Source organism: Ammospiza caudacuta, chromosome 24, assembly GCF_027887145.1.
Source record: "Ammospiza caudacuta isolate bAmmCau1 chromosome 24, bAmmCau1.pri, whole genome shotgun sequence".
Lineage (NCBI taxonomy): Eukaryota > Metazoa > Chordata > Aves > Passeriformes > Passerellidae > Ammospiza > Ammospiza caudacuta.
Genome location: NC_080616.1, coordinates 5,925,095 through 5,953,086, shown reverse-complemented (window position 1 = coordinate 5,953,086; position 27,992 = coordinate 5,925,095). Strand labels below are relative to the sequence as shown.

At 60.5% G+C, this 27,992-nt stretch overlaps 2 protein-coding genes across 2 annotated transcripts; both read right to left on the bottom strand.

The window, feature by feature from the left end:
• Window positions 1–131: 131 nt before the first annotated feature.
• On the bottom strand, window positions 132–2,623 carry GOLT1A (golgi transport 1A). Its single transcript, XM_058819561.1, has 5 exons — window positions 2,565–2,623; window positions 1,537–1,628; window positions 1,282–1,460; window positions 363–426; window positions 132–170 (listed from the first exon to the last, which is right to left on the bottom strand). Exons 1-5 carry the CDS (start codon window positions 2,587–2,589, stop codon window positions 132–134), a joined length of 399 nt encoding a protein of 132 aa, XP_058675544.1. The 5' UTR covers window positions 2,590–2,623.
• A 2,867-nt stretch (window positions 2,624–5,490) lies between these two features.
• On the bottom strand, window positions 5,491–27,791 carry PLEKHA6 (pleckstrin homology domain containing A6). Its single transcript, XM_058819415.1, has 25 exons — window positions 27,720–27,791; window positions 26,803–26,917; window positions 26,601–26,705; window positions 26,449–26,521; window positions 26,035–26,135; window positions 23,337–23,515; window positions 22,027–22,524; window positions 20,860–21,349; window positions 20,060–20,146; window positions 17,030–17,110; window positions 15,310–15,378; window positions 14,967–15,047; window positions 14,299–14,448; window positions 13,957–14,052; window positions 12,931–13,042; window positions 12,681–12,820; window positions 11,787–11,933; window positions 9,860–9,986; window positions 9,674–9,762; window positions 9,017–9,214; window positions 8,747–8,911; window positions 8,479–8,612; window positions 7,833–7,975; window positions 6,371–6,492; window positions 5,491–6,123 (listed from the first exon to the last, which is right to left on the bottom strand). Exons 2-24 carry the CDS (start codon window positions 26,902–26,904, stop codon window positions 6,380–6,382), a joined length of 3,480 nt encoding a protein of 1,159 aa, XP_058675398.1. The 5' UTR covers window positions 26,905–26,917; window positions 27,720–27,791; the 3' UTR covers window positions 5,491–6,123; window positions 6,371–6,379.
• Between the last annotated feature and the right edge of the window lie 201 nt (window positions 27,792–27,992).

Below are 27,992 nucleotides of genomic sequence, written 5' to 3'. Positions count from 1 at the left end.
CCTGCTGGGGGGTGGCTCTGGCCAGCACTGAGGGTCCTGGGGACAAAGGAGTCCCCAGCTCTTGGGCACAGCCAGACCTGGGGCTCTCCCACCCTGTCCCATCGCAGCCACTCAGCCCAGAACTGCTCAGGTCACACCATGGAGCCGCTGTCCCCCATCTTCTGCAGGAGCTGCAACAGGGACAGAGCAGGGTTAGCGGGAAAATCCACCCGGTCAGCTCTGGGGACACGGCGGTGACATTTCCTGTGCAATGCCATCCGTGGGGACGGATCCCAGCCGGAGACTGCCCACCATGAGGGCCACAGGGGGATGGATCCCAGCTGGGCATTGCCCACCCTGGGGGGTCCCCAGCCCCCTCTCACCTGGCTCAGCAGAGGGACGTTTGCCAGCGAGCCCAAAAACCCGAAAGCCACTGGGAAGAAGCTCCTGTGTGGACACAAAAGATTCTGCTGAGCTCTGGGGAGCATCCCCCAGCCCGGGCTCTATCCTGAGGATCCCATCCCAGGGATCTCATCCCAAGGATCTCATCCCGAGGATCCCATCCCAGGGTTCTCATCATGAAGATCCCATTTTGATGATCCCATCCCCAGGATCCCATCCCAAGGATCCCATCCTAGGGATCCCATGCCCAGGATCTCATCCCAGTGATCTCATCCCCAGGATCCCAGGGATCCCATGCCCAGGATCCCATCTCAAGGATCCCATGCCCAGGATCCCATCCCAAGGGATCATCCCAGGGATCCCATCCCAAGGATCTCATCCTGAGGATCCCATCCCAGTGATCTCACCCTCAGGATCCCATCCCAAGGATCTCATCCCAGGGATCCCATGCTCAGGATGCCATGCCCAGGATCCCATCCCAGGGATTTCATCCCAAAGATCTCATCCTGAGGATCCCGTCATGAGGATCCCATCCCAGAGATTCCATCCTGAGGATCTCATCGTGAGGATCTAATCCCCACGATCCCATCCTGAGGGATCATCCCAGGGATCCCATGCCCAGGGATCCCATGCCCAGGGATCCCATCCTGAGGATCCCATGCCCAGTATCCCATCCCAGAGATTTCATCCCAAAGATCTCATCCTGAGGATCCCATCATGAGGATCCCATCCCAGAGACCCCATGCCCAGGATCCCAGAGATCCCATTCCAAGGATCCCATCCCAGGGATCCCATTTTGATGATCCCATGCCCAGGATCCCATCCTGAGGATCTCATCCCAGGGATCCCATGCCCAGGATCCCATGCCCAGGATCCCATGCCCAGGATCCTATCCCGCACCTGAAGAGGGAGATGAAGCCGTAGGCCTCCAGCAGCATGCCCAGGATCGGCCACCGCATGAGGACCACGATGAGCCCCCCGAAGAAGAAGCTGGTGCCCTTCAGCTTGGGCCGCTGGAAGAAGAAGGTGAAGGTCCTCCGGAAGCCGATGATGAAGACCAAGCCAGAGAGGAAGAGGAGCTGGGAGGAGGGAGGGGAGAGGGTCAGGGCCGCTCCTTGATCCCACTGTGGGGACCCCCAGGCCGGCCCTACTCACGTTCCCAAAAGCCAGGAGCACCGAGTCGAAGTACAGGAGGATCCCAAAAAGGAGGAAGAAGAGGCCGAAGCCGACCAGGCCCACTCCGATCCCTGTGGAAAACGGGCGAGCAGAGGCAAAGGCTCCACACCTGGGATCCCGGCACATCCCTGTCCTGCTCCTTCCCAAAAATACCCTTTGGGCTTTTCTCCCAAATCTCAGGACCAGCCTTGACACCCAGGCCAGGCCTGGAGGAGGCCGTTGGTGCTCCAGAAACCCCCAAGAGCATCGGATAAATCAGGAACCACAAAGGAAAACTCCACGGGAAATCCCTGCCCAGCCTTTCCCCTTTCCCCTTTCCCTTTCCCTTTCCCTTTCCTCTTTCCCCTTTCCCTTTCCCTTTCCTCTTTCCCTTTCCTCTTTCCCTTTCCTCTTTCCCTTTCCCTTTCCCTTTCCCTTTCCCTTTCCCCTTTCCTCTTTCCTCTTTCCCCTTCCCTTTCCCTTTCCCTTTCCCTTTCCCTTTCCCTTTCCCTTTCCCTTTCCCTTTCCCTTTCCCTTTCCCTTTCCTCTTTCCTCTTTCCTCTTTCCCTTTCCCTTTCCCTTTCCCTTTCCCTTTCCCTTTCCCTTTCCCTTTCCTTTCCCCTTTCCCCTTTCCCTTTCCCTTTCCCTTTCCCTTTCCCTTTCCCTTTCCCTTTCCCTTTCCCTTTCCCTTTCTCTTTCCTCTTTCCCTTTCCCTTTCCTTTCCCCTTTCCCCTTTCCCTTTCCCTTTCCCTTTCCCTTTCCCTTTCCCTTTCCCTTTCCCTTTCCCTTTCCCTTTCCCTTTCCCCTTTCCCTCCAGGAAAAGCTGGAGATGATCCCTGGATGATCCTGGAGAATCTCCCCAGCCCATCCCCTTTTCCATCTCACCCCTCCCTGCCCCAACCACCCCATCCAGGGGGGATCCCAGCCAGGACTGGGATGTGCCCAAGGTCCCCATGGAGCTCCCGGATCCCGAATTCCAGCCGGGACAGGAATTCCAGCTGGGACACGACCACCCCGTGCCTGCTTACTCTGGAAGTCGCTCAGGGCCACCATGTTGGCGGTGACGGGGCTGGGCGAGGCCGGGCGAGGGTGGCCCCGCTCGCAGAGTGACCCTTGGAAAAGCCCTTTAGTCCCCACGTCATCCTGGGAATCATTAACGGCCCGGGAACGCCCACGGTGCCACCTCCAGCGGGGGACACGGTGGCTCCAAGGGGACATGGTGGCTCCAGAAGGGACACTGTGGTTCCAGAGGGACACGGTGGCTCCAAGGGGACATGGTGTCTCCAGAAGGGACACGGTGGTTCCAGTGGTGGCTCCTGGGGGACATGGTGGCTCCAGGGGTCATGTTGGCTCCAGGGGGGACAAGGTGACTCCAAGGGGACATGGTGGCTCCAGAAGGGACACTGTGGTTCCAGAGGGACACGGTGGCTCCAAGGGGACATGGTGTCTCCAGAAGGGACACGGTGGTTCCAGTGGTGGCTCCTGGGGGACATGGTGGCTCCAGGGGTCATGGTGGCTCCAGGGGGGACACAGTGGCTACAGAGAGACATGGTAGCTCCAAGGGGGTGGCCACAGTTGGACATGGTGGCTCCAGGAGGACATGGTGGCTTGAGGGGGACATGGTGGCTCCAGTGGGGACAAGGTGGTTCGAGGGGGACATGGTGGCTCCAGAAGGGACACGGTGGCTCCAGGGGTCAGGGTGGCTCCAAGGGGACATGGTGACCCCATGGTGGATCCAGGGGGAAGAAGGTGGCTCCAGTGGTCATGGTGGCTCCAGGGGGGACAAGGTGGCTCCAAGGGGGATGCCGTGGCCCCAGGTGGACATGGTGATCACAGACAGACACGGTGGCTCCAAGGGGACATGGTGGCTCCAGGGCTCAGGGTGGCTCCAAGGGGACATGGTGGCTCCAGGGGGCACAAGGTGGATCCAGGGAGACATGGTGGCTTCATGTCACAGTTTCGGAGACAGCACCTCCACAAGCACCAAACCCAACCCCAGCGGGAAAACAAATCCCAAAAAACAGCAAGAGGGAGGAGCAGCTGCCTCTGGAGCCCCACCACCCCCTGCTTCTCCACCCCAACACTAAAATCCACATCCAAGCCCACCCCAGGGAAAAAAAGACAGGAGAATGTCGTTGTTTCATAGATATTTTTATTTCTCTACCACTAGGAAAATATCCCAGAAAACCAAAGCCCTCCCATCCCACCCTCTCCGAATGCATAAATAGATTTATTTATTTCTTTATTTCCTCCCGATGCAAATCCTTTCCGGGCTAACAAGTCACTGCTTTATGAAGTGTTTATGAAAAATAATAACCAAAATAAAATTAATTGATTAAGGTTTGGTTTCCTTTTTTTTTTTTATTATGGTTTTTTTTTAAATAAAATAAAATAAAATCACGGCCGGGTCATATTTTGGGGACAGCAGCTGGTGGCTTTGGGAAGGGTGGGGTGGGAGCTTTGGGTCCTGGAGATGGGAATTGCTGCCCCACAGCCACCTCAGGATGTCCCCAGGGTGTCCCCAGAATAAGGGGGGGGGGTCTGCCCCAGTGACCCGAGAGGGGACACAGGGAAATAAACTCATCCTCTCTTCAAACTTACAGTCTCTGTATATTTTATTTTAAATAAATTTGCTTTTAATAAAAGCAGAAAAAATAGATATATTTTTTAAATAGTTTTTTTTCCTTTTTTTTTCTTCTTCTTTTTTTTTTTTTTTTTTTTTTTTTTTGGTTTTTTTTTTTTTTTTTATTTTTTTTTTTTTTATTTCCTTCCCCCTCAGATAAATTGGTAAAGAATCTTTTTTCTCTTTTTTTTTGTTTTTTTTTGTTGGCGGGGCTGGCGCCAACAAATCCTGCGGAGAAGAGAGCGCTCGGCACGAGCTTTTTCCCGGGAAAAGAAGAGGAAAAACCAAATATAGATATATATTATAAATGTAGAATTTCCATCAAACATATATTAAGGCATGTAAATAGCAAAATAAAGGGCCAGCTTTATGAGCTAAAGGGGCTGGGGGAGGCTCAGATGGGAGTTTAGGGCTCCAGGGATCCTACAAGTATTGCTAAGTTGGGATTGGGATGCAGGGAGGGTCCTGGGGGTTTGGGATGGGGCCAGGAGGGGTGGATTGGGATTTGGGGTTGGAGATTTGGGATTTGAGATCCAGCTCCTGGCCCCTGCCATGCTCACATCCTTCCAGGGATTCTGCTTCTTTCCCACTCTCCGGGATGATAAAGAAAAGGGGGAATTTGCTACAGGAAATCTGAACCGCTGGAAGGGGCTGGAGAGCTGTGGGAAGGGATTTTTGGAGGGTGACAGCGGGTCCCCAGGTGACACCTCCGTCCCCAAACCCCTCCTCAGCACCGTCCCCACCCTCCAGAGGGGTCCCTGCCGACCCCACAGCTCCGTTATCCCACCTGGCACCCCAATTCCCTGCTCTGCCCCCAGAGCTCCTGCTCCGTGCTTGGAGCGCCCTGGGCACCTCCGTGTCCCCTCAGTGCCACCTCCATCCGTCCTGTCCCCTCTTCCTCCAGCTGAGCCACCGGAGGTGACACAGACGGGCTCCAAAATCAGGGTCACAGCTCGGGGAGGGGAAACGGCACCCGAAGAGCTGAGGGGGAGCAGCCAGGTCCGCTGGGAGGTGGCAGCACCATCCGTGGTGGGGACAGGTGGGTCCCCACCCCAAGACCCCCTTCACAGACCTTGGGGAGCTGTCCCAGGAGTCCTGTGCTCGCCATGGGGCTGGTGGCCACTGTCACAGCTGTGTCCCTGTGGCCACTGTCACAGCTGTGTCCCTGTGGCACTGTCACAGCTGTGTCCCTGTGGCCACTGTCACAGCTGTGTCCCTGTGGCACTGTCACAGCTGTGTCCCTGTGGCACTGTCACAGCTGTGTCCCTGTGGCCACTGTCACAGCTGTCCAGGGGTATCTTGGTGGCCACTGTCACAGCTGTGTCCCTGTGGCCACTGTCACAGCTGTCCAGGGATATCTTGGTGGCCACTGTCACAGCTGTGTCCTGGTGGCCACTGTCACAGCTGTCCAGGTGTGTCCCTGTGGCCACTGTCACAGCTGTGTTCCTGTGGCCACTGTCACAGTTGTCTGGGTGTCTGGTGGCCACTGTCACAGCTGTATGGCTGTGCCCCAGTGGCCACTATCCGGGCTGTCCCTGTGGCCACTGTCACAGCTGTGTCCCTGTGGCTGCTGTCACAGCTGTCCAGGTGTATCCTGGTGGCCACTCTCACAGCTGTCCAGGTGTGTCCCTGTGGCCACTGTCACAGCTGTCCGGGTGTATCCTGGTGGCCGCTGTCACAGCTGGGTCCCTGTGGCTGCTGTCACAGCTGTGCAGAGGTGTCCCTGTGTCCACTGACAGCCCTGGTGGCTCCTTGGGGACAATCCCAGCCCCCTGCCCATCTCTTGGGACGTGCCTCCCGTCGGTGCCACCTCTGCCACCTCTCCCGCTGCTGTCGCCGCCAGAGGGAGGGAAGGGGGTCCGGGAGAACCGAGGACGGTGGCGAGAGCTTCGGTGTCACCTCAGGAGGGGACTAAAACGTGGCCCCGTGGAACTTGGTGGCGCCAGCAGCAGCCAGGGCTTGAGCTGGGGGTGGGACAGGACAGAGGGGCTGAGCTGGGGGGGCTCCACCCCACGCCCACCCCCCATGGGAAACACGGCCGGGATTTGGCTCCAAGGATCCAGGGGAGGTTGGGACCCCCCGCTTTTCATGCTGGGTCCCCCCTTTTCCCCCTTTGGCTTTGGGGGGGCGGTACACGGTCCATGGAGGAGGCGGGGCTGACGTGGCAGCGAGGGGATGGAGGGGATGACGTCAGAGAGAAGAGGTGCTTACGTCACAGGCTCACACCCGCATGAGGTGGCTGCCGTCGGCCCGGGGCGGCTCGGACGACAGCGGGTTGGTCGGTGGAGTCGGGGAGGCTGGGGAGGTGGGAGGGCTGGGGGTGGCGCACTGAGCTGGAAACGAGAAACGGAGAGAGGGGTGAAGGACGCGGGAGAGCGGAGGGGACAGCAGAGGGGACAGAGGAGGGGACAGCGGAAAGGGGACAGAGGAGGAGATAGCGGAGGGGACAGAGCGGAGGGGACAGCATGGAGGGGACAGTGGAGGGGACAGCAGAGGGGACAGCATGGAGGGGACAGCATGGAGGGGACAGCGGAGGGGACAGCAGAGGGGACAGCATGGAGGGGACAGCATGGAGGGGACAGCGGAGGGGACAGCAGAGGGGACAGCAGAGGGGACAGCAGAGGGGACAGCAAGGAGGGGACAGTGAGGAGGGGACAGAGCAAAGGGGACAGAGGAGGGGACAGCGGAAAGGGGACAGAGGAGGAGATAGCGGAGGGGAGAGAGCGGAGGGGACAGCATGGAGGGGACAGAGGAGGGGACAGCGGAGGGGACAGTGCGGAGGGACAGAGTGGAGGGGACAGCAGAGGGGACAGCGCAGAAGGGACAGAGTGGAGGGGACAGTGCAGAGGGCAGGGGCAGGGAGGAAAGAGAAGGGAAAGGGGGAAAGCAAGTGCAGGTTGGGCAGAATCGCAGCTGGCAGGGCAGAGTCACAGCTGGCAGGACAGACAGACACAGCTGGGCAGGATAGAGCTACAGCTGGCAGGAAAAGCAGCCATGGCTGAGCAGGACAAGCAGCCACAGCTGGAAAGGGCAAACAGCCATGGCTGAGCAAGGCAGAGTCACAGCTGGCAGGAAAAACAGCCACAGCTGGCAGGGCAGTCACAGCTGGCAGGAAGGACAGAGAGTGACAGCTGGGCACTGCACGCACACGTGAGCTCCCGGCAGGGCTCCTCATGGACAAGGCATGGTGTGGCACTGTGGGCACCCGGGCACGGAGTGGCACTGCAGTCAGCCAGGTACAGGATGTCACCATGCTCACCTGGGCACAGCGTGCCACCACAATCCCCTCCAGCATGAAGCACCACCATGCACGGCCACAAGGTGCCAGCCTGTGCCACCACAATCCCTCTGGCAAAGGGGTGGCACCACAATTCCCCGAGCTTGGGGTGCCACCACAATTCCCTGCGTGGGGTGCCACCGCGCTCGCTCAGCCACCTCATGCCATCTCATGCCACCTCATGCCACCCAGGCAGGCACTCCCATTCTCATGCTGGAAGCTGTGCCCAGCTGGAACAGCTGCTCCACCCCAGGTGGGCAGCCCCAGGTGTGGCAGGCAGGTCTGGGAGCTGTTGGCATCACCTGTCCCCCTGTCCTGCCCTCACCCCCTGCCCTCCTGGCACCTCGCTGTGCCAGGGATCTGCAGGGTCTGACCCTCCAGGCCCCCGTTCCTCACCCGAGAGCATCCGGCCGCGGCGCGAGGCCTCGGCAGCCAGGGCGCAGGAGATCTCGATCCTCTTCTCCTGCTCCTGCAGCTGCACCTCGGGGTCCTGCGGGGCGTCCACCTCCCCCTCGCCCAGGGGGATGACGTTCTGCAGGCTGGGGATGGCACCTGGGGTCAGCACCCCCGCCAGGACCCCCGGGATGGGGTGGGAGAGGGGTGGGATGGGATGGGATGGGATGGGATCCATGGGATGGGATGGGATGAGATGGGATGAGATGGGATGGGATCCATGGGATGGGATGGGATGGGATGGGATGGGATGGGATGGGATGGGATGGGATGGGATGGGATGGGATGGGATGGGATGGGATGGGATGGGATGGGATGGAGAGAGAGGGGTGGTAGGGTTGCCCTGGGATGGGTAGGGAAGGGGTGGAGGTGGCTGGGTGGTCTTGGAATGAGAAGGGATGGAGATGGGTGGTCAGTTCTGCTCAGGGGAGGGGTGGAGATGAATGGTCAGTGCCCCTCAGGGTGCCCAGGGAAGGGATGCAGGTGGGTGGCCAGTTCTGCTCAGGATGGATGGGGAGGGGTGCAGGTGGGTGGTCAGTGCCCCTCAGGATGACCCCTGGCATGGCTGGCATGGGCACTGCAGCCTCACCTGGATTTGGCAATGAGAGTCTTGATCCTTTCCACCTTCTTCTGCTTCTCCTTCATCTCCTCAGGGCTCAGGGGCGATTCTGGCTCCAGCTCCACGTAGCGCTCGGGGATCAGGACTTTGTCTGGCGTGGAGAGCTGGGGACAGAGGGACGAGCTCTGTGGTGCCCTGTGCCGGACCCTGGTGACTCCAGCCCCCACTGCTGACCCCCAAATCGTGCCTGGACCCTGCTCCAGGCCGTTGGGGACACTCGGGGACACGCCGTGCTCACCTCCTTGTTGATGTCCACCTCGTAGTGCTGCGGCTCCAGCTCCATCTTCCTCAGCCGGGCGATCTCCTCCTGCGGCGTCTCGTACACCTTGCCGGGCTCGTCGGAGCGCAGCGCGGCCTCCAGGTCCGAGATGTCCACCTCGTGGATGCTGCGGTGCCGCCGCACCTGCGACAGACGGACAGACGGACCGCGTCCCGCTCAGCGTCCCCACGCGGTGGCGCCTTGTCGCCTGTGCCACCCCGCGGTGTCCCCGCGGGCTCAGGGACTCACCACCTTGTAGGACGAGGGGGTTTTGGTGCCGGGGGTGTCGGGCTGGGGGCCGGGGAGCTGCTGTGGGCTGGGGAGCTGCAGGCTGCGCCGCTTCTCCTTCATGGAGCCGCTCTGGTGGCGCTTCATGCGGTCGATCTGCTCCTCCACGCTCATCTTCACCTTGGTCTCGGTGGCGAACACGGCGCTCTTGGGTCTCTCCTGGGGACGAGTGCAACCTCATGGTCACACACTGGTGGCCGGTCACATCCTCCCAGTGCCGCCCCACTCTGCCGTGAGCCGCTGGGATGTCTGTGACTCCCGGGATGTCACCCCGAGGATGTCACTCTCGGGATGTCACTCTCGGGATGTCACTCCCTGTCGGAACTCAACATATCCCTCTGGGTGTCCAGAGTTACCGAGGACCCCAGACCCCAGACCCCACACTATTCAAACCTCTGTGAGTTTCAGGTCCTCATACAAAGCTGGTAACTTGCTCCCGGGACCAAAATCAAATCCCCAGGTGTTCTGGGCTGCGTGCCAGGGTCTCTGAGCCCCCTGACGGGATCCTGGGCAACTCTGGATGTGCAGAGTTCTGACAGTGGATGGTGACACCTGGAGCCACCCTCCTGTCCCCAGGATTCAGCATGGCCCCCCTCAGTCCCCCCAGCCCATCCATACCCGAGAGCTGAGCCCGTTGGCCAGCCCGTTCCTCCTGGGCACCGCCTCGTCCTCCGCCGGAGATTTGGTCCTGGGGGGGACGATTCCCACTGTGGGGACACCACGAGACCGGGATGAGCCCTTGGGGACCTGGGCAGGGTCCCAGTGCCATCCCCAGTGCCACCCCTGGGTGTCCCCATGCCGTACCCTTGTTGAGTGCCGCCTGTTTGTCACCGTCGTGCTCCGGGCGGGTCTGTGGGGGCCCCTCGGGCGTGGGGCCGGCGGGGCTGGGCCGGGGGGGCTCCTTCTTGCTCTGCTCCAGGCCTGGTTTGGGCTGTGCAGGGGGGAAAAGGTCCCCAGTGAGAGCCGGGCCTGCCTGGGGACACCTGCTGCTCTTGGGGTGACAGATCAGGGACACACAGGGGACACCCTCTTCTCTTGGGGTGACAGATCAGGGACACATGGACAGGGGACACCTGCTGCTCTTGGGGTGATAGGGGACACAAAGGTAACACCTGCTGCTCTTGGGGTGACAGATCAAGGACACACAGGGGACACCCACTGCTCTTGGGGTGACAGGGGACACACACAAAGGTGACACCTGCTGCTCTTGGGGTGACAGACAGGGGACACACGGACGGGGGACGCCTGCTGCTCTAGGGGTGACAAACAAAGGACACACAGACAGGGGACACCCACTGCTCTTGGGGTGACAGACCAGGGACACAAAGGTGACACCCGCTGCTCTTGGGGTGACAGACGGGACACACGGACAGATGATGCCCACTGCTGTTGGGGTGACAGACAGACAGGGGACACCTGCTGCTCTTGGGGTGACAGATCAGGGACACACGGACAGCTTTGTCACTCCAGCTGCTCTTGGGGTGACAGCCAGACCATGGTCACGCTCCATGGACAGACAGTGGCCATGTGGGACCAGAGCACCCCAAAATCCAGTAAGGGCTGGGCACACACTGCTGTCCCCACAATGAGGGACAGGGTGACAATCCCTCCACAGCCTCTCCAGGAGCTGGGGACAGTGACATCGTGGCTCTGTGCTGGGCCCCCACTGCACCCCGTGCCCATGGGGTCACACAGGGCCAGGAGCGCCAGCAAAGGGACATTTCTGGGGTCCTTCCCCTCTTGCATCCCATGAGAACTGCTGGGGTGACAGAGGGGTGGCACAACAGGGCCAGCAGCCCAGTGTGTCCCCCTAAATTCACCCTGACACCCTGGGATGACACAGCCACCACTGTGCTGGCACTGTGCCCCTTCCCAGCTCGGCACAGCCACTGCTTTTCCACGGCCACACATCCCCACCCCTGGCCATGAGGACACTCGTGTCACCTGCGTCCCCACACACAGCCGAGGTGTCACCGGGAATTCCCAAATCCAGCTTTGCCCTGGAGCTGGGGCTCAGAGTGACACGGAAGGACAGTGACAGAGGCAGAGCAAAGCAGAGGGGACAACCAGGGACAACTTCTCCATGAAGAGGAGGACAAGGAGGAGGAGGAGGGGACAATCCCTGTCCTGAGTGCACACAGGGTGTGGAGACCCTGGGGACACCAGGGGTGTGGCACGGCAGGACTCAGAGTTGTCCCTGCACCAAGTGCCACCTCCACGCTGTCCCTGTGCCAAGCGCCACCTCCACACTGTCCCTGTGGATTCGGGGTGGGCAGCTCCAGCTCCTGCCTCACCCCAGCGCCTTCCATGCCATGAGGAGGAGGAGAAGGAGGAAGAGGAGGGGACAATCCCTGTCCTGAGCGCGTACAGGGCATGGTGACCTGCTGGGGACACCAGGGGTGTGGCAGGGCAGGACACAGAGCGCCAAGTGCCACCTCCACAATGTCCCTGTGGATTCGGGGTGGGCAGCTCCAGCTCCTGCCTCACCCCAGCACCTTCCATGCCCCGAGGAGGAGGAGGAGGAGGAGGGGACAATCCCTGTCCCTGGTGACCTGCTGGGGACACCATGGGTATGGCAGGGCAAGACACAGAGCTGTCCCTGCGCCAAGTGCCACCTCCACACTGTCCCTGTGGATTCGGGGTGGGCAGCTCCAGCTCCTGCCTCATCCCAGCACCTTCCATGCCCCGAGGAGGAGGAGGAGGAGGAGGAAGGGGAGGCAGGGTTCGGTACCTGTCCCCGCTTGGCCTCTCCTTGGTGCCAGGAGGGGGAGGCGGGGTAGGGCCAGAGGCGGCTCTCGCTGGGGAGCGGAGGAACGGCCGGAGGAGACTCCAGGGGCACGTAGGACTTGGGGAGGGGAGGTCGAGGCGGGCCCGGCTCCTGGGGCGGGCAGAGCGCGAGGCGTGAGAGCGGAGAAGGAACAGAGAGTTAGAAAAGAGAGAGAAACACACAGGAGCGTCCTGGAGGAAGGGATGGAGGAGAGGGAGTGACTCCAGAGGGTCCCTCTCGGTGCGCCACATCCTGCTGCTTGTCCCCTGTCACACACATCCTTCGTGAAAAATCCTTTCTTTAAGATTTTTCCCCCTGAGAAGCTGAGAGGCCTCAGGAACGAAATGTAAACATTGGTTATCTGCTGCTGTGGGATGCAACAGGTGCATCTGTGATTGGCTCATGTGGTTGTTTCTAATTAATGGCCAATCACAGTCAGCTTTGTTATCGTTGTTTCTTATTCTATTCTTAGCTAGGTTGTGATGAAATCCTTTCTTCTATTCTTTTAGTACAGTTTTAATATATATCATAAATGTAATAATATTTATCACAATAATATAATATACATAATAATATAAATCATAATATATCAATATATAATAATATGTATCATAACATAATAAATCAAGCTTTCTGAAATATGGAGGCAGCTCCTCGTCTCTTCCCTCATCCTAAGACCCCTGTGCCCACTGTCACACACAGACCCCAAAGTCACCAGGTGACACCAGGACCCATCCGTGCCACCAAACCGGTGTCCCCAGGCAGAGCCACGAGGGGAGGCAGCTCCGTGGTGACAAAGAGGGGATCTCTTTGTCATCCCCGCCTGGTGACAAAGAGGGGACACCCAGGGTCACTGACCTCACCAGGGCCGGGCTTGGTGGGCGATCCCTGGGAGCCGGAGATGAGGGAGAAGGGGCTCAGGGGGCTGGTGAGGCTGGCAGAGCTCAGGGGGCTGGCAGGGCTGTTGGAGCTGTACGTGCCCGAGGGGCCCAGGGCCACTGCGGAGGAACGAGATAATTAAAGATAATTATAAGATAATAATTAAGGTTTTCACCCCGCTGAGCTGGAACTCATTGGGGACACCCCCTGCAGGGCCAGCCCCCCTCACCTCGGTGCTTGGCTGTGTCGGTGCCTCGGGAGGGGTTGTTCTTCCTCAGCCCCTCCATCACATCCTGGATCCGCCAGATCTCCCTCTGGATCTGCCGGTTGAGCATCTCGTTCTGGATGGGGGAGAGGCAGAGATCAGAGGGGTCCCAGGGCACCGGTGCCAACCCCAAACTGGGCAGAATCCAGCCCCAAACCCAACCACAGGAGCTGACTGGGGCCACATCCAGGGTTTTGTCCTGCTGGAATCCCTGCATCTGCTCCCCAGAGCCCAGCAGGGCTGCGGTGGCTGTGGGGACTCTGGGCTGTCCCCCTCGATGGCACCCAGGTGGCCAAAGCTGGATGTGAGGGCTGGGCATGGAGAACCCGCGGGTGGGGGGACAGGGGGATTTCATCTCCATGGGGACCCCAGGGGTGACAGAGGACCTGGGTGTCCAGGGACAGGGGACACACACACCTGGATGTCCAGGTTAAAGGTGACAGGGGACACACATCCCTGGATGTCCAGGTTAAAGGGTGGCAGGTGACACACACACCTGGATGTCCAGGTTAGGAGTGACAGGGGACACACACACCTGGATGTCCAGGTTAAAGGTGATAGGGGGACACACACACCTGGATGTCCAGGTTCAGGGATGACAGGGACACACACACCTGGATGTCCAGGTTACGGGTGGAAGGGGACCCTCTCACCTGGATGTCCAGGTTTACGGGTGGCATGGGGACATAAACACCTGGATGTCCAGATTAAGGGTGACCCTCTCACCTGGATGTCCAGGTTTAGGAGTCACAGGTGACCCTCTCACCTGGATGCCCAGGTTAAGGGTGACAGGTGACTCTCACCTGGATGTCCAGGTTTAGGAGTCACAGGTGACCCTCTCACCTGGATGCCCAGGTTAAGGGTGACAGGTGACTCTCACCTGGATGTCCAGGTTTAGGGGTGACACACACACCTGGATGTCAGGTTAAGGGTGGCAGGGGACACACACACCTGAGTGTCCAGGTTAAAGGTGACAGGTGACCCTCTCACCTGGATGTCCAGGTTGAGCTGCTCCCAGAGGTCATCGTGCAGGGTGGACACCTCGCTCTCCAGGCTCTCGTACTCAGCTGTGCTGTTTGCCAGGGCCTGAGGGGACAGTGGGGGGGACCAGGGGGGTGTTTGTCACCCATCACAGCCCCCTGAGCTGGGAGGGGGTGACAGCAGAGGGGACAAGCCCTGAGGTGCCTGGGGCAGGGCAGAGACAGAACCAGGAGCTGAGGTGGCACCTGGAGGGTGACAAATTCGCTTTGTCCCCAGGGAGCCAAGGGGAATTCCCTGCTGTTTCCCAACCAGGAAGGGACAAAAGGGACAAAAGGGACCTGAATCCGTTACCGTGCTGGCCTGGGACAGCTCCACCCTGATGTTGATGAGCTGGTTCTGCAGCGATTCCTTCTTGTGCAGCAGCTTCTCCGGGTAGGCGGGCTGGCTCCCGAACATCTCCAGCTCCTGGTGGGTCCCCATCAGGGCACTCTCCAGGCTCTCCTGTGGGGACAGACGGAGCCACGAGGTGCTGACTGCTCAATGACACACCCCCAGCTCAGAAATGTCCCCAAGCTGTGGCTGCCACATCCCTGGAAGGATCCAAAGCCAGGTTGGAGAACTTGGGATAGCGGTTCAAGGGTGGAATGAGAGGTTTTTAATGTCCCTTCAAGCCAGGGGTGGCAGGGGACCTGCTCACCTGGTTCAGGGGTGGCAGGGGACATTCTGACCTGGTTCAGGTGTGGCAGGGGACACACACACCTGGATGCCCATGTTAAGGAGTGACAGGTGACACTCACACCTGGATGTCCAGGTTCAGGGTGACAGAGGACACACCTGGATGTCCAGGTTAAAGGTGACAGGTGACACACACACCTGAGTGTCCAGGTTAAGGGTGGCAGGTGACACACACACCTGGACGTCCAGGTTCACCCCAAACCCTCCCATGGTGCCATCACTTCCTCACCACTCAGATGCCACCACCAGGTCCCCACGTGGCCACCTGAGGTGCCACCAGGTACCTTCTCAGCGCGGAGCTGCTGCACCAGCCTCTCCTGCTCCCGCAGCACCTTGTTCTGCTCGCAGAGCTTCCCCAGCAGCTTCTGCACCAGGAGCGGGGAAGAGAAAGGGGGGAGAGGATGAGAATCCCACCGGGATGCAGCCAGGACTGATGGGATTTATGGGATTTGTGGCCTTGGGGGGGCTTCCAAACTCCTGCTGTCATTGCAGGGATTTTGGGGTGACGTGGGCACAAACTGGGAGATGGGAGAAGACTGAAAATCAGGAGGATTTATCCCTGAGGGGCACAAAGTGACAGGAATACGAGGACAGGGGACACACAGAGGGGACAGGACTGGCTCTTACATCGGTGTCCTGCTCGCTGATCTTGTAGGGGTGCAGGGCGTCCCTGTAGGGCTCCGGGAACGGCGTCACCTGCAAGCAGAGCGTGGGATGAGCGTGGCTCTCCATGGGACGCCCAGGGAAGGGGAGGCAGCCCCCAGCCCCCTCTGCCCTCCCTGCGAGCCGGGAAAAGGAGGCAGGAGCCGAGCCCCGGAGCCATGGATGCCCCCCATCAATGGGGAACCACCGGGATGAAGCCACAGCCTCTCCCCTGCCCATTCCCAGCGGGAACGACGCAGGGGAAAAGCTCCGCGCAAAGGAGTTCGAGGAGCTGCCTCGTGAATCATTAACCAGCAGCACCATTCCAGCGGCGGGGAGAAACAAAAGGCAGCGAGATTGAGCTGTAATTCCACCTCGGCGGGAGTGGGAGCACCGATAAAGCAGCAGCAGGGCTTGTTTACCCCCGCCCCGGCTCCTCCGTGAGTCATTCTCCTTTCCTGGAAATCTCAATTACTAATGGGACCTTCGGCAATTAGCTGCCTCGGGGAGCCGGAGATGAAAGGCAGCAGATAGGCAGGAGGGGATGGGTATTGCTAGAAAGCGGAGAGGGCGCTTTGGAGCCGCTGAAAGCTCCGGGAGGATGCAAATGGATCCGGATCTGGGAAATGCCCGAGGGGACGGAGGCAGAGCCGGCCGGATCGGGATGAGGCGGCCTCGGGGCAGGGAGCCCGGCCAGGCGGAGCAGCATCCCCGGATTCACCCTGCAGCACATCCCTGCTGGCAGCAGATGCAAACCGGAGCCGTTTTGTTGGAAAATCCCATCCGGGAAGCGCCCAGGGCAGCACAACCCGGGCTGGGTGGCACCGGGGGGGCTCAGGCCATGAGTCACCGCCGGGATGTCCCAGCGCTGGGGACAGAAAGAACCTCCGGTAGGGGAGAAAGGCCGTTCATTGTCCCTGATTCAGGAATTATTCCGTGTGTTTAAGAGCTGCCTTCCTGTCACCCCACAACTGCTCCTTGAGAAATAAGGACGAACCAAGCCCTGCGTGTCCGGGGGCGGCTCTGTCCGACAGTCCCTGGGGTGGCTCTGTCCCCAAGAATCCCCGGGACAGCTCCAAGAGTCCCCGGGTCTGGTTCTGTCCCCAAGAGTCCCCGGGGCTGACTCTGTCCCCAAGAGTCCTCCAGGGCGGCTCTGAGAGTCCCCGGGGCTGGGTCTGTCCCCAAGAGTCCCCAGGACAGCTATGAGAGTCCCCGGGACAGCTCCGTCCGAGAGTACCCGGGGCTGGCTCTGTCCCCAAGGGTCCCCAGGAGCATCTCTGTCCCCAAAAGTCCCCTGGGACAGCTCCGTCTGAGAGTCCCTGGGACAGCTCCGTCCTCAAGAGTCCACGGGGCATCTCCGTCCCCAAGGGTCCCCAGGAGCATCTCTGTCCCCAGGAGTCCCCAGGACAGCTCCGAGAGTCCCCGGGGCTGGATGTGTCCCCAAGGGTCCCCGAGGGCATCTCCGTGCCCACCTCGCGCTCCCCAGCACGAGGATTTGCCAGCTTGGGATGGCTCATGGATGGATCAGCAAAGCCTGGGATGGAGCAGCGCCTCCCCCGAGAGCAGTGAGGGCGAGAGCGAGATGTGCCGGACGCCGCGGCCGCTGCGCGAGTGGCGATGGCAGGAGGTGACCCCGGGTGTCAGGAGGTGACCCCGGGTGGCCGCCAGGCACGAGCCATGCGGGGCCCGGTGGCCGGAGCCTTACTTGCATGTAGAGCTGGGCCCTAGGGGAGGAGGTCTCCACCATCCTGTTCACCATAGTGATGAGGGTCTCGCTCTCGCTCATCTGCGGCACACAGGGAAGGAAAGGGCACAGGTCAGCGGGGACACGCGCCCGTGCCAGCGGTCACCGCTCCAGGAGCCATCAGGATGCAAAGTGCCACCTCCTGAGGTGGCACAGGGGCTCCAGCTGTGGCCTTGCGCTGCTGTTGTTCCTTTTAGTGCACTTTTTGGGGGGAAAACACGGATAAAACTCAGAGCAGATGGCACAGACGGACACGAGCTCGGACAGGGACGGCAGCGGCGTGGCCCGGCGCACAGACGGACACACGGACAGGTCCTGGCACTGCCCCATGGCTCTGTGCCCAGACACGGCCCTGCTGGGTGCTGGGGAGGTGACAGACAGCTGGGGTTGGGGACAGCACTGTCCCCTTTTCCAGGTGGCACCGGGAATGGCACATCCCTGCTGCCTGGCACAGTCTGTGGAGTTGGGGACAGCAGTGTCCCCTTTTCCAGGTGGCACTGGGAATGGCATGGTCTGTGGGGTTGGGGACATCAGCGTCCCCTTTTCCAGGTGGCACCGGGAATGGCACATCCCTGCTGCCAGGCACGGTCTGTGGGGTTGGGGACATCAGCGTCCCCTTTTCCAGGTGGCACTGGGAATGGCACATCCCTGCTGTCTGTGCCACCCCACTGTCCCCGCTCCACAGCTCCCTGGGTGCCAGGTGACAAAGCCACTCAAGCCACCAGCACTGGAGCTCATCCCAGAGCCCCAAGCCCTGAGCAGGGAAGCCCTGGGACGGCTGAAACCCCAAAGGTGACAACACTTTGTCACCAAAGCAGCGCCCAAACCCTGCTGGGGCGTGGGCGAGGAAGGAGAGCGCAAACAGAGCAGGAGGACGTTTGAAAAGAGGCCCTGACAGCGTCACTCCGAATTAACCTCTCCAGAGCCCGCGGCGAGAGGAGGAGGAGGAGATGCCAAACCTTTTTAGGGAGCGTTTTAAGGAGCTCTGGAGAGGCTGCGAGGCAGCACGGGGAGCTTTTATTGCAGCGGGAGCTCCTGGCCCCGCTCCAAGGCGGACGCAGATCCGCGGATCGCGGCCATGGGGAGACTTGCAGCCAAATGGGATTGTGCAGGGAAGCGGCTCCCTCCGTGCCAGCCTGGCTGCAGCTCCTGTGCCCGGCTGAGGCTTCAGGCGCTGCCTGGATGCGTCACTGGATCCCCCTCCCCATGTTCCTGGGATGGAGTCGGTGCAGATTTCCTCCAAAAATCGCTGGCAAAATCAGGGTTTTTCTCCAAAAACACCATGCAAAATCATGGCTTTCGTTACAGGGTTTTCCTCCAAAAACCCCATTCAAAATCAGGTTTTTTCTCCAAAAACCACTGGCAAAATTAAGGTTTCCTCCATAAACCACAGGCTAAATTAAGGTTTCCTCCAAAAACCACCATTACTGGCAAATCCAGGATTTTCCTCCATAGCCCTCTGTCAAAATCAGGGTTTTCCTCCAAAACCCCTGGCAAAATCAGGGTTTTCCTCTAAAAATTGCTGTCAAAATCAGGGTTTTCCTCCAAAACCCCTGGCAAAATCACAGTTTTCCTCTAAGATTCTGCTCCAAAAACTCCATTCGAAATCAAAGTTTTCCTCCAGGATTTTCTTCCAAAAACGGCATTCAAAACCATGGTTTTCCTTCCAGGGTTTTCCTCAATAAATCTCTAGCAAAACCAGGGTTTTCCTCTAGAAATTGCTGGCAAAATCAGGGTTTTCCTCCAAGATTTTCCTCCAAAAACCCCATTCAAAATCAGGGTTTCCCTCCAAAAACCCTGGCAAAACCAAGATTTTCCACCAAAAACATCTCCAGAACCACCTGAGCACTGCTGGCTTTTGGTGCCCACCTTCACCAAACCTTTCACCCCTGAGGGGCAACCACATCACCATGACCACGTCCCCACTGGCCACCTGCCACCCCTTGGGCAAAAGGCACCAACCTTGGGGACACCATGGCCACGCTGGCACCACGCAGGTGCCCAGCACCAACCTGGGGCGTTCCAGAGCTGCTGCACCCCCTGAGCTCCAGGAGAACCCCCAGAAATGCTGGAATGTGCCCCAAAACTCCCCCCAGAAAACCACACAGAGTTTTGGGGGGCTGATTTCCCTGCAGAGCGATGAGCGGCCCTACGGATGCAGAGGATGGAAGAAGCCAAACTAAAAAAATAATTTAAAAAAGACAACTGGTGCTGCTGGGATGCTGCTGGGATGCCAGTGAGGATGGATGGCAGCAGGGGACAGGGACACAGGGCACACAGGAGAGGGGACGAGAAGCAGCCGGTGAGGTGAGGCTGGCAGCCAGCTCCGCCTACCTGCTGGTCCAAATATTCTAGGTTTCTTTGCAACTGAAGGTCTAAAAGTTCATCCTACCAGGAGCCAGCAGGCAAGAAACGAGCAGCAAAACACATAAAAGAAGAAGCAAAGCGGTTAGGGGGGAGCCTATGGAATGGCCCCCGGGCCTGGAATGCTGCTGGGAATGTGCCCTGCAGACTCTTGGGCATTTTATTTCTTATTTATTTTGTTATTCCTAGGGAGACCCTGCCTCTGGCTGCGGGGATGGATGGGCGGCATGGGCAGGCTGTGGTGAAATTCAGGCTTCTCCCTCCTCTGGCAGTCCCATCCCAGGGTTTTGGGATCTGTGGGGACCTCCTGGTGTCACCCTCCAGCTCCGGGAGGGGGCAAGAGGCAGGAGAACAAAGCAGCTGTGGCCAGATGTGAGGAAGCAGAGCGGGAGAGGTTTGGACTCAGCCAGGGAGCACCCAAGGGTGTCCCACTGCTACAGAGGGACCTTCCTTTGGGAATGGCCGGGAGGGAGCGGAGACACCAATGGAAGGCCCAGCTCTGCCCCTGCAGTGCACTGGTTCCTCCTCGGCCACCGGAGTGAGGACCCCCCAAACTGCCCCACGTCCCTGGGGTGGGGTCTGTGTCCCCTGTCACAGTGTCACCCCCAGGGGACAGCAGGTACGTACCATTTTGTCATGGATGGTGGGGGACGCCGGGAAGTGGTAGGGGTACATCCCAGCTGGGACGGGCCGCCTGTCACCCAGGTAATCATACTGTGGAGAGAGGGGACCCCAGCCCAAAATCAGAGACACGGGACACGAGGAGAAAGCACAGGAGAGGAACTGGGGCAACGCTCCCTGCTTGGGAGCACATCTTGGGCTCCCAAAAGTTTTCCTCCAAAAACTACTGGCAAATCTGGGATTTTCCCCCAAAACGTCATGGCAAAATCAGGGTTTTCCCCAAAAACCCCCTGGCAAAATCAGGGTTTTCCTCCAAGGTTTGCCTCCAAAAACCACTGACAAAATCACGGTTTTCCTCTAAAAGCTCCACAAAATTTCATCTAAGAACACCATATCCCATCGATCCCATCCAATCCCATCCCATCCCATGGATCCCATCCCATCCCATCCCATCCCATCCCATCCCATCCCATCCCATCCCATCCCATGGATCCCATCCCATCCCATGGATCCCATCCCATCCCATCCCATCCCATCCCATCCCATCCCATCCCATCCCATCCCATCCCATGAATCCCATCTCATCCCATCCCATCCCATGGATCCCATCCCACAGATCCCATCCCATCCAACAAACACAACCAGGGAACCTTTCCAGGACACCAACAAAGACCCCCAACCCCCCCTCTGCCCCAACCCACAAGCTCGATGTCACTTTGCAGCCAGGCTGTGCGCACAGAGGGGACACAACCGCGACACAGCCACACCCCTGCCCCACCTCCCCACCCCACCCCACCGGCACCCACCTTGGGCGAGCTGATGGACCTGCGCATCACGAACGTGGTGGGGTCGGCGTAAATCTCGTCCCCGCGGGGCGGCAGCCGCTCGAAGCGGGCGCTGGGCGAGCGCACGGGCGAGTAAACCCTGGCGTGGCCGTAGGAGCCCTGGCTGGGCGAGCGCGGCACCGAGCGTGAGCGCGGCTGCAGCGACATCCTCCGCAGCGAGCCCGACGCCGCATCCACCTCGTCCAGGTAGCTGGGCGGCCTGGAGGGCGCCGGCAGCCACAGCGGGACGTCCTGGCGGCCGAAGGCGGCGTGGAAGGGAGCCCCGTTGCGGAAGGAGTGGCGTTTGTCCTCCAGCGCCCACGGCGGGCTGACGCGGTCGAAGGCGGGCATGGAGCAGATGCTGTCGGGGCGCACGCCCGGCGGGTAGTACTGGTACTCCTCGGGGTACTGCGGTGAGTAGGGTGAGTAGTAATCGGGCACCCGGCGGGAAACGGGGTAAAACCTGGTGGGGCTGGAGAGGGGGAGAGAGAGGTGAGAGCCAGGCTAGGAGTGGGCAGCGCCCAAGGTGGGCAAGGACAGCCTGAGAGGAGGTGGAATGCTGGATGGGTGGCATTTGTCCTGCCAGGGGTCCCATGCTCATGGAATTCCTTCTGTTAGGGGCGCTGTGGGAGCTTCCCCCCATGGGATTCCTCCTGCCATGGGCTCTGTGGGAGCTTCCCCTCATGGAATTTCTCCTGCTAGGGGCTCCATGGGAGCCTTCCCTCATGGAACTCCTCTGGCCAGGGGTTCTGTGGGAGCTTCCCCTTATGGAATTCCTCCTTTCTGGGGTCTCATGGCGGCCTCCTCTCCTCAATCCCTCCTGCAGGAACACTGAGGTGGTTCCCTCATCCCAGAGGTCCTCTGGTGGTTTCCTGTCCTTGTATCCCTTCTCCAAAGAACCCTGTGGTGGCTTCTCCATCCTGGCCTCCCTCCTCCCAGGGACGCCCCTTTACAACCCACCCCTTTTTGAGATGTCCCACATCCAGCTTCAAGCTGGCACGGGGAGAGGAAGAAAAAAGGAGAGAAAGAAAAAATGAGAGAAAAACGAGATTTTCTGACCACCATGAGGCCACAAACCAGTCGGAAAGGGGCAGAACATTCCCAGAGGGACCAACCCCGGATCAAAGGAGCACCCTGGCGCACCCTCACCTGCGCAGCTCCTCGGGGGCCGCGGTGGCGCGGCGCGAGTTCACCCACTGCTGCAGCTGCGTCATGGAGCTCTTGCGCTGGGCCACCTTCTCGGGGTGGGACCTGGGGGTGACGCCGCGGCGCTGGGCCCCGCTGTCACCGTCACCCGCCGGGGGGAAGGCGGTGCTGCCGGGCCGGCTGGGCGAGGGGTACGGCCACCCGTTGGGCTGAGCCGGCCGCTCGGTGCTCGCCGGCCCCCGCGGCCCCTCGGGGTAGGGACTGCCCGGCTCCGAGGGCGGCTCCTGCCCAACCAGGCCGTTGGTTTTGGCCAGAGGATCCTTCTTGGCGTCCGCCCGCTCCGACGGCTTCCGCTCCATCTTCTCGGAGCCGCGGCCATCGCCCTCCCCGCGGGTCTTGGTGTCGGGCTCGGCCTTGGGGTGCTCGCGGTGGGCGGCGTTGCAGTGGTGGTGGTGGTGGTGTTTGCTGGGGGGGATGTTCTCCGAGTCTGGCTTCTCGTGCCTGGGGGAGCCGAGACAGCACAGAGGGGTCACCAAGGCCTGGCAGTGCCCCTGGGGTGGCCGGTGATGCTCTGTCCCTCCCTGAGCCATGCAGGGTCACAGCTCCCACAGTTCCCTTCTCCAGAGTGTCCCTCACACCGTCAAATGTCCCCAGGCATGGAGGGCGCCGTGTCACCAGGAGGGCTGGGCAGTGTGGTGGCACTGACATCTGGGTCAAGGGGTGGCCTGCAATGCTCTATCCCTCCCTGAGCCTTGCAGGGTCACCGCTCTCCCAGCTCCATTCTCTAGAGTGTCCCTTATGCCCCCAAATGTCCCTAGGCATGGAGGGCAGTGTGTCACCAGGAGGGCTGAGCAGTGCAGTGGTACTGACCTCTGGGTCTGCTCTGTCCCTCCCTGAGCTCTGTGGAGTCACAGCTCCCACAGTTCCCATCTCCAGAGTGTCCCTTACACCCCAAAACGTCCCCAGGCATGGAGGGCACCATATCCCCAGGAGATTTGGGCAGTGTGGTGGCACTGGGCAAGGACAGCACCGTGTCCCCAGGAGGGCCGGGCAGTGTGGCAGCACTGGGCAAGGACAGCACCCCAGGAGGTGTGGACAGTGTGGTGGCACTGGGCAAGGACGGCACCATGTCCCCAGGAGATCTGGGCAGTGCTGTGGGCACTGGGCAAGGACAGCACCCCAGGAGAGCCAGGCAGCATGGTGGCACTGGACAAGGACAGCACCGTGTCCCCAGGAGATTTGGACAGTGTGGTGGCACTGGGCAAGGATGGCACCGTGTCCCCACGAGCTCTGGGCACTGCTCTGGCACTGACCTCTGGCTCGGCGGGATCTGCACGCGGGCGGCCTCGCCCATGGCCTGGATCCAGGACTCCTGCTCCTCCGTGTTCTCGGCGCTGAAGAAGTAGGTGCGGATGCCGGCGTGCTCGGCCTGGGGAGGAGACAGGGACTGCCCGTTACCCGCCGGCAGCTCCTGCACCCAGCACACCGTCACCTGTGGGGCACAGAACGGGGAGGGGGACACAGACAGGGGGTGAGAGCTCTGCTTCCAGCCTGGCACCCCATCCCGTGCTCCAGCAGTGCTGCTTCCCCTCTGTGTGTGGGGGGAAAGCTCTGCAGGTCCCTCACAGAGGGGTTTTATCCCCCTTGGAGTCACTCACAAGGATTTTTTGGGATGCCCCCAAGAGGAGCAGCACCCCAATATTGGGGCGGCAAAGCAGGGGCTGCCAGCAGTGCTCCTTCCCCTCTGTGTGCAGGGGGAAAGCCCTGCAGGCCCCTCATGGTGGGGTTTTATCCCCCTTGGAGTTACTCACAGGGATTATTTGGGATCAGCCCCCACTCTCCAAGAGGAACAGCGCCCCAATATTGAGGTGGCAAAGGGGCTCAGCTGGAGTCACTCACAGGAATTTTTTGGGATCAACCCCCAGCCCCCAAAAGAAGCAGCATCCCAATATTGAGGGACAAAGGGTCCCAGCAAGAGCAGCAGCACCGGAGGAGCATCGTCCATGCAGGGTGAGGGGGAAGGTGGTTTCTCAGCCCAGGAAATATTTGTGGGAGGAAAAGGCTCAGTTTCGATCCAAGATGTTGGTGCTCGTTCTCCGCCCAGAACGTGCTGGAAGGAGCCTTTATTTGAGAGCCTTTCTGAAGCTTCCACCTTCCCCCTGTGGAAAGGGGTGGGGGAAAGCGAGGAGGAAGAAAAGGGAGGAAGAAGAAAAGGGAGGAAGCGGAGTTCTCCTCCTGAAAGGATTTCAAGGGTTCAATCTCTTAAAACAAAACAAAACAAAAGAACTAAAACAAATTAAGAAAAATTAAGTGTGATTAAACCCCTCCCTTGAGTTTCCATCCTCCCCAGAGCATGCAGCCACCGTGCCCAGCTGGGGTCACCTCCTGAGCCCTCCCCATGCAGTTCTGGAAGCTCTGCAGGCACAGGAAGAGGGGAAATCGAAGGGATCCATCCCTGGGATTAGCGGGAGCGGGGAGCAGAGCGAGCCCGGGGTCCCTCAGCCTCTGCATGCACCACAAACACGACAAGGTGGAACACTCTACCTAGGTGGTGGTGGCTGGGTGCTGGCGTGGTGGTGGCACCAAGAAACCCCTCCTGTCCTGGCATCCTCACCCGCCGAGGGAGGAGGAGGAGGAGGAAACAGACACGGGGTCAGTGGGAGTGGGGTGGGAACCCCTCTGCCCTTCCCTGGGCAAAACTGTTCTCTCAAACCCTGGAACTGCAGAGCTTGGGGCGTGGGCGGCAGCTTTGAGAGGTTTTCCCCCATCAGTGCCAGGGAACAGGGATTTCACAGAATCATGGAATTATTGAGGCTGGAAAATCCCTGTGGGATCATCGAGTCCCAGCTGTGCCCGATCCCCACCCTGAGCACTCAGTGCCACCTCCAGGGATGGGCGCTCCAAACCCCCCTGGGCAGCCCCTTCCAGCCCTTTCCATGAGGAAATTCCTGCTCATGTCCAACCTGAGCCTCCCCAGCCCAGCCTGAGGCCGTTCCCTCTCCTCCTGTCCCTGTTCCCTGGGATAAGATCCCAAATCCCCCCGGCTGTGCCCTCCTGGCAGGAGTTGTGCAGAGCCAGGAATTCCCCCTGAGCCTCCTTTGCTCCAGGCTGAGCCCCTGCCCAGCTCCCTCAGGACTCCCCAAACCCTTCCCAGCTCCCTCAGGACTCTCCATTCCCTGCCCAGATCCCTCAGGACTCTCCAAACCCTTCCCAGCTCCCCCAGGACTCTCCAAATCCTTTCCAGATTTCTACAAACCCTTTCAAGTTCCCTCAGGATTCTCCAAACCCTTTCCTGGACACCCCCATGTCACAGAAGGTGACACCAGAGTGGGCATGGGCACAGGGCAGACCCCATGCCATCCCTCCCCTCTAAACCCTGCTCAGCTGAGCCTAAATTCAGGTTTAAGGTGGGGGCAGCTCCACAAATCCCTCCCTTAGACTGGGAAAACGTCGGGAATGTCCTGTGGGGAGCCCAGCCCTGGTTCTGGACACGGGGAGGGCACACTGGGGTCAACAAGAGAGTGTGACAGTGACCTGTGACCATGAGCAGCTGGGCTAGGGACAGTGCCTGGTGATGCCAAAGGTGCCCAAAAAGCGCCAGGGAAGCTCAGACCCTGCCAGGGATGGATGTGGGGGAGCAGCAGCCGCTGTCACCTCTCCCTGCTCCCCTCTCCACTGGTGGCAGCTCCCTCCTTGTTGGTGACACTGCCAGGCAGGTGGCTCAAACAGGGCTGGAACTGGGGACAGCTCCGAGCTCAACTCCGGGAGCAGGGCAGGGAGAGGGGTGGGAGCACCCAGCAGGGCCCTGCAGAGGGGTGGTGACCTTGGGGACACTGCTGTGTCCCAGATCCAACCCATGGCAGCACGCTCCATGCCCCGTCACCAAGAAAGCCACCAGAGCAGCGGGGACCCTGCCAGCATCACCAGTGCCGCCGCAGTGCCACCGCAGTGCCACGCCAGTGCCACATTGTCCCCTGCAAGCCTCGCTGTCCCCTGCCAGCCCCAACTGACCTTGAACGTGTGCTTCCTGCTGATGTTGTCCGAGGGCTGCACGGCGGCCACGCGGAAGCTGAGCAGGGGGATGCTGCCCAGGATGTTCTCCTCCTTCTCATCTGGGGAGGGGGCAAATCCTGGGGTTACCCCCACGGAGAGACCCCCAGCACAGCCCCCTCCCCACGCCCCGGCTCCATCCCACCTGTGGGATCGGCTCCCTGCCTGTTGCTGCTCCCGCAGCCGTGCCAGGCTCACAAACAACCTCCTCAATTATTGATGCGAGCCCGGGAGCTGCCAGGGAGGCGGGGAAAGATCGGGATTAACCCCTGGGCGCGGCAAACACCGGGAAAAACAGGGTGGAGCACGGAAAGAGCCGGGGGACTTTGTGCTGGTGGCCCTGGGGGTGGCAACGAGCTCTGGGGATGGTCGTACCTTTGTAGTAGAAGAGGCAGCGATCCACCAGCACGAACCAGCGCTTGTTCCACTGCTTCACCCCCGAGCTGGCCTAAGGGACAGGGGTGGTCAGAGGGTTCTGGGGGTTCCTGGGGGTCTGAGGGGCCGGGAGGGGTGGCACGGGGGGGTACCTGCTTGTAGAGCCACCCGCTCTTGGTGACAGCGGCGTTGGGGTTCCTCTTCATGGAGTTGGAGCGCTTCCCGAAGGCGATGCCCTTGCGGGATGGGCGCGGAGCCTGTGCGGGGTGACAGGAGATGCTCAGTGCCCGGGCTGGGCTCCCTGAGCACCCGTCCCAGCTGGTGACAGCCGTGTCACACTGCCCCAGCACTCACCCGGCCTCCGGGGCGCTCCGGGGGCACCTCGGCCACCATGGCGTGGTTGGGGGGCTCGCTGGGGACGGTGGCCGGCCGCTTGCTGCCCGCCTTGCTGGACATGTCCGAGCCGTGTCTGTGACACGGGAGAGGGGAATCAGCGGGGAATCTGTGCTCCTGCACCTTGCTGGGGTTGTTCCCACAGTGTTCCCAGCCCTCCCTGGTTCCCCCAATATTCCCAGCCTAGCCCAGCTCAGCCCAGCCCAGCCCATCCCAGCCCTCCCTGGCTCCCCCAGACCAGCCCAGTCCAGCCCAGTCCAGCCCTCCCTGGCTCTTCCAGTGTTCCCAAACCTCCCTGGCTCTCCAATATTCCCAGCCCAGCCCAAACCTGGTTCCCCCAGTGTTCCCAACCTTCCCTGGTTCCCCCAGTGCTCCCAATCCTCCCTGGCTCCCTCAGCCCAGCCCTTCCTGGCCCAGCATTCCCAGCCCAGCCCTCCTTGGCTCCCCCAGCCCAGCCCACCCCCTCCCTGGCTCCTCCAGTGTTCCCAGCCCTCCCTGGCTCCCCCAATATTCCCAGCCTAGCCCAGCCCAGCCCAGCCCAGCCTAGCCCATCCCAGCCCTCCCTGGCTCCCCCAGCCTAGCCCAGCCCAGCCCAGCCCAGCCCTCCCTGGCTCTCCCAGTGTTCCCAACCCTCCCTGGCCCCCCAATATTCCCAGCCCAGCCCAAACCTCCTGGTTCCCCCAGTGTTCCCAACCTTCCCTGGCTCCTCCAGTGTTCCCAACCTTCCCTGGTTCCCCCAGTGTTCCCAACCTTCCCTGGCTCCTCCAGTGTTCCCAACCTTCCCTGGTTCCCCCAGTGTTCCCAACCTTCCCTGGTTCCCCCAGCGTTCCCAGCCCTCTCCGGCTCCCCCAGCCCAAGGGGATTGGGTGCAGACCCACTTTGGCAAGTCAAGCCTTGAGGTGTCCTCGGGGACCTGTCCCGTCACTGGGTGCAGGAAGGTGTTCCGCCTTTCATTGTGGCTGTGGGGGCAGCGATGGGGTGGGTGTTAGGAGTCCCCATGTCCCCCACGAAGTCCCTGTGTCACTCACAAAGTCCCTTTGGTGCCACTTTTGCCGATCTGTTGGTCCCATGCCAACACCAGGGTTGGCATTGGGGTTGGCATCCCCTGTCCTGCCGCCCCGCTAATCCCTTAGGATTAGATTTAGGATCCT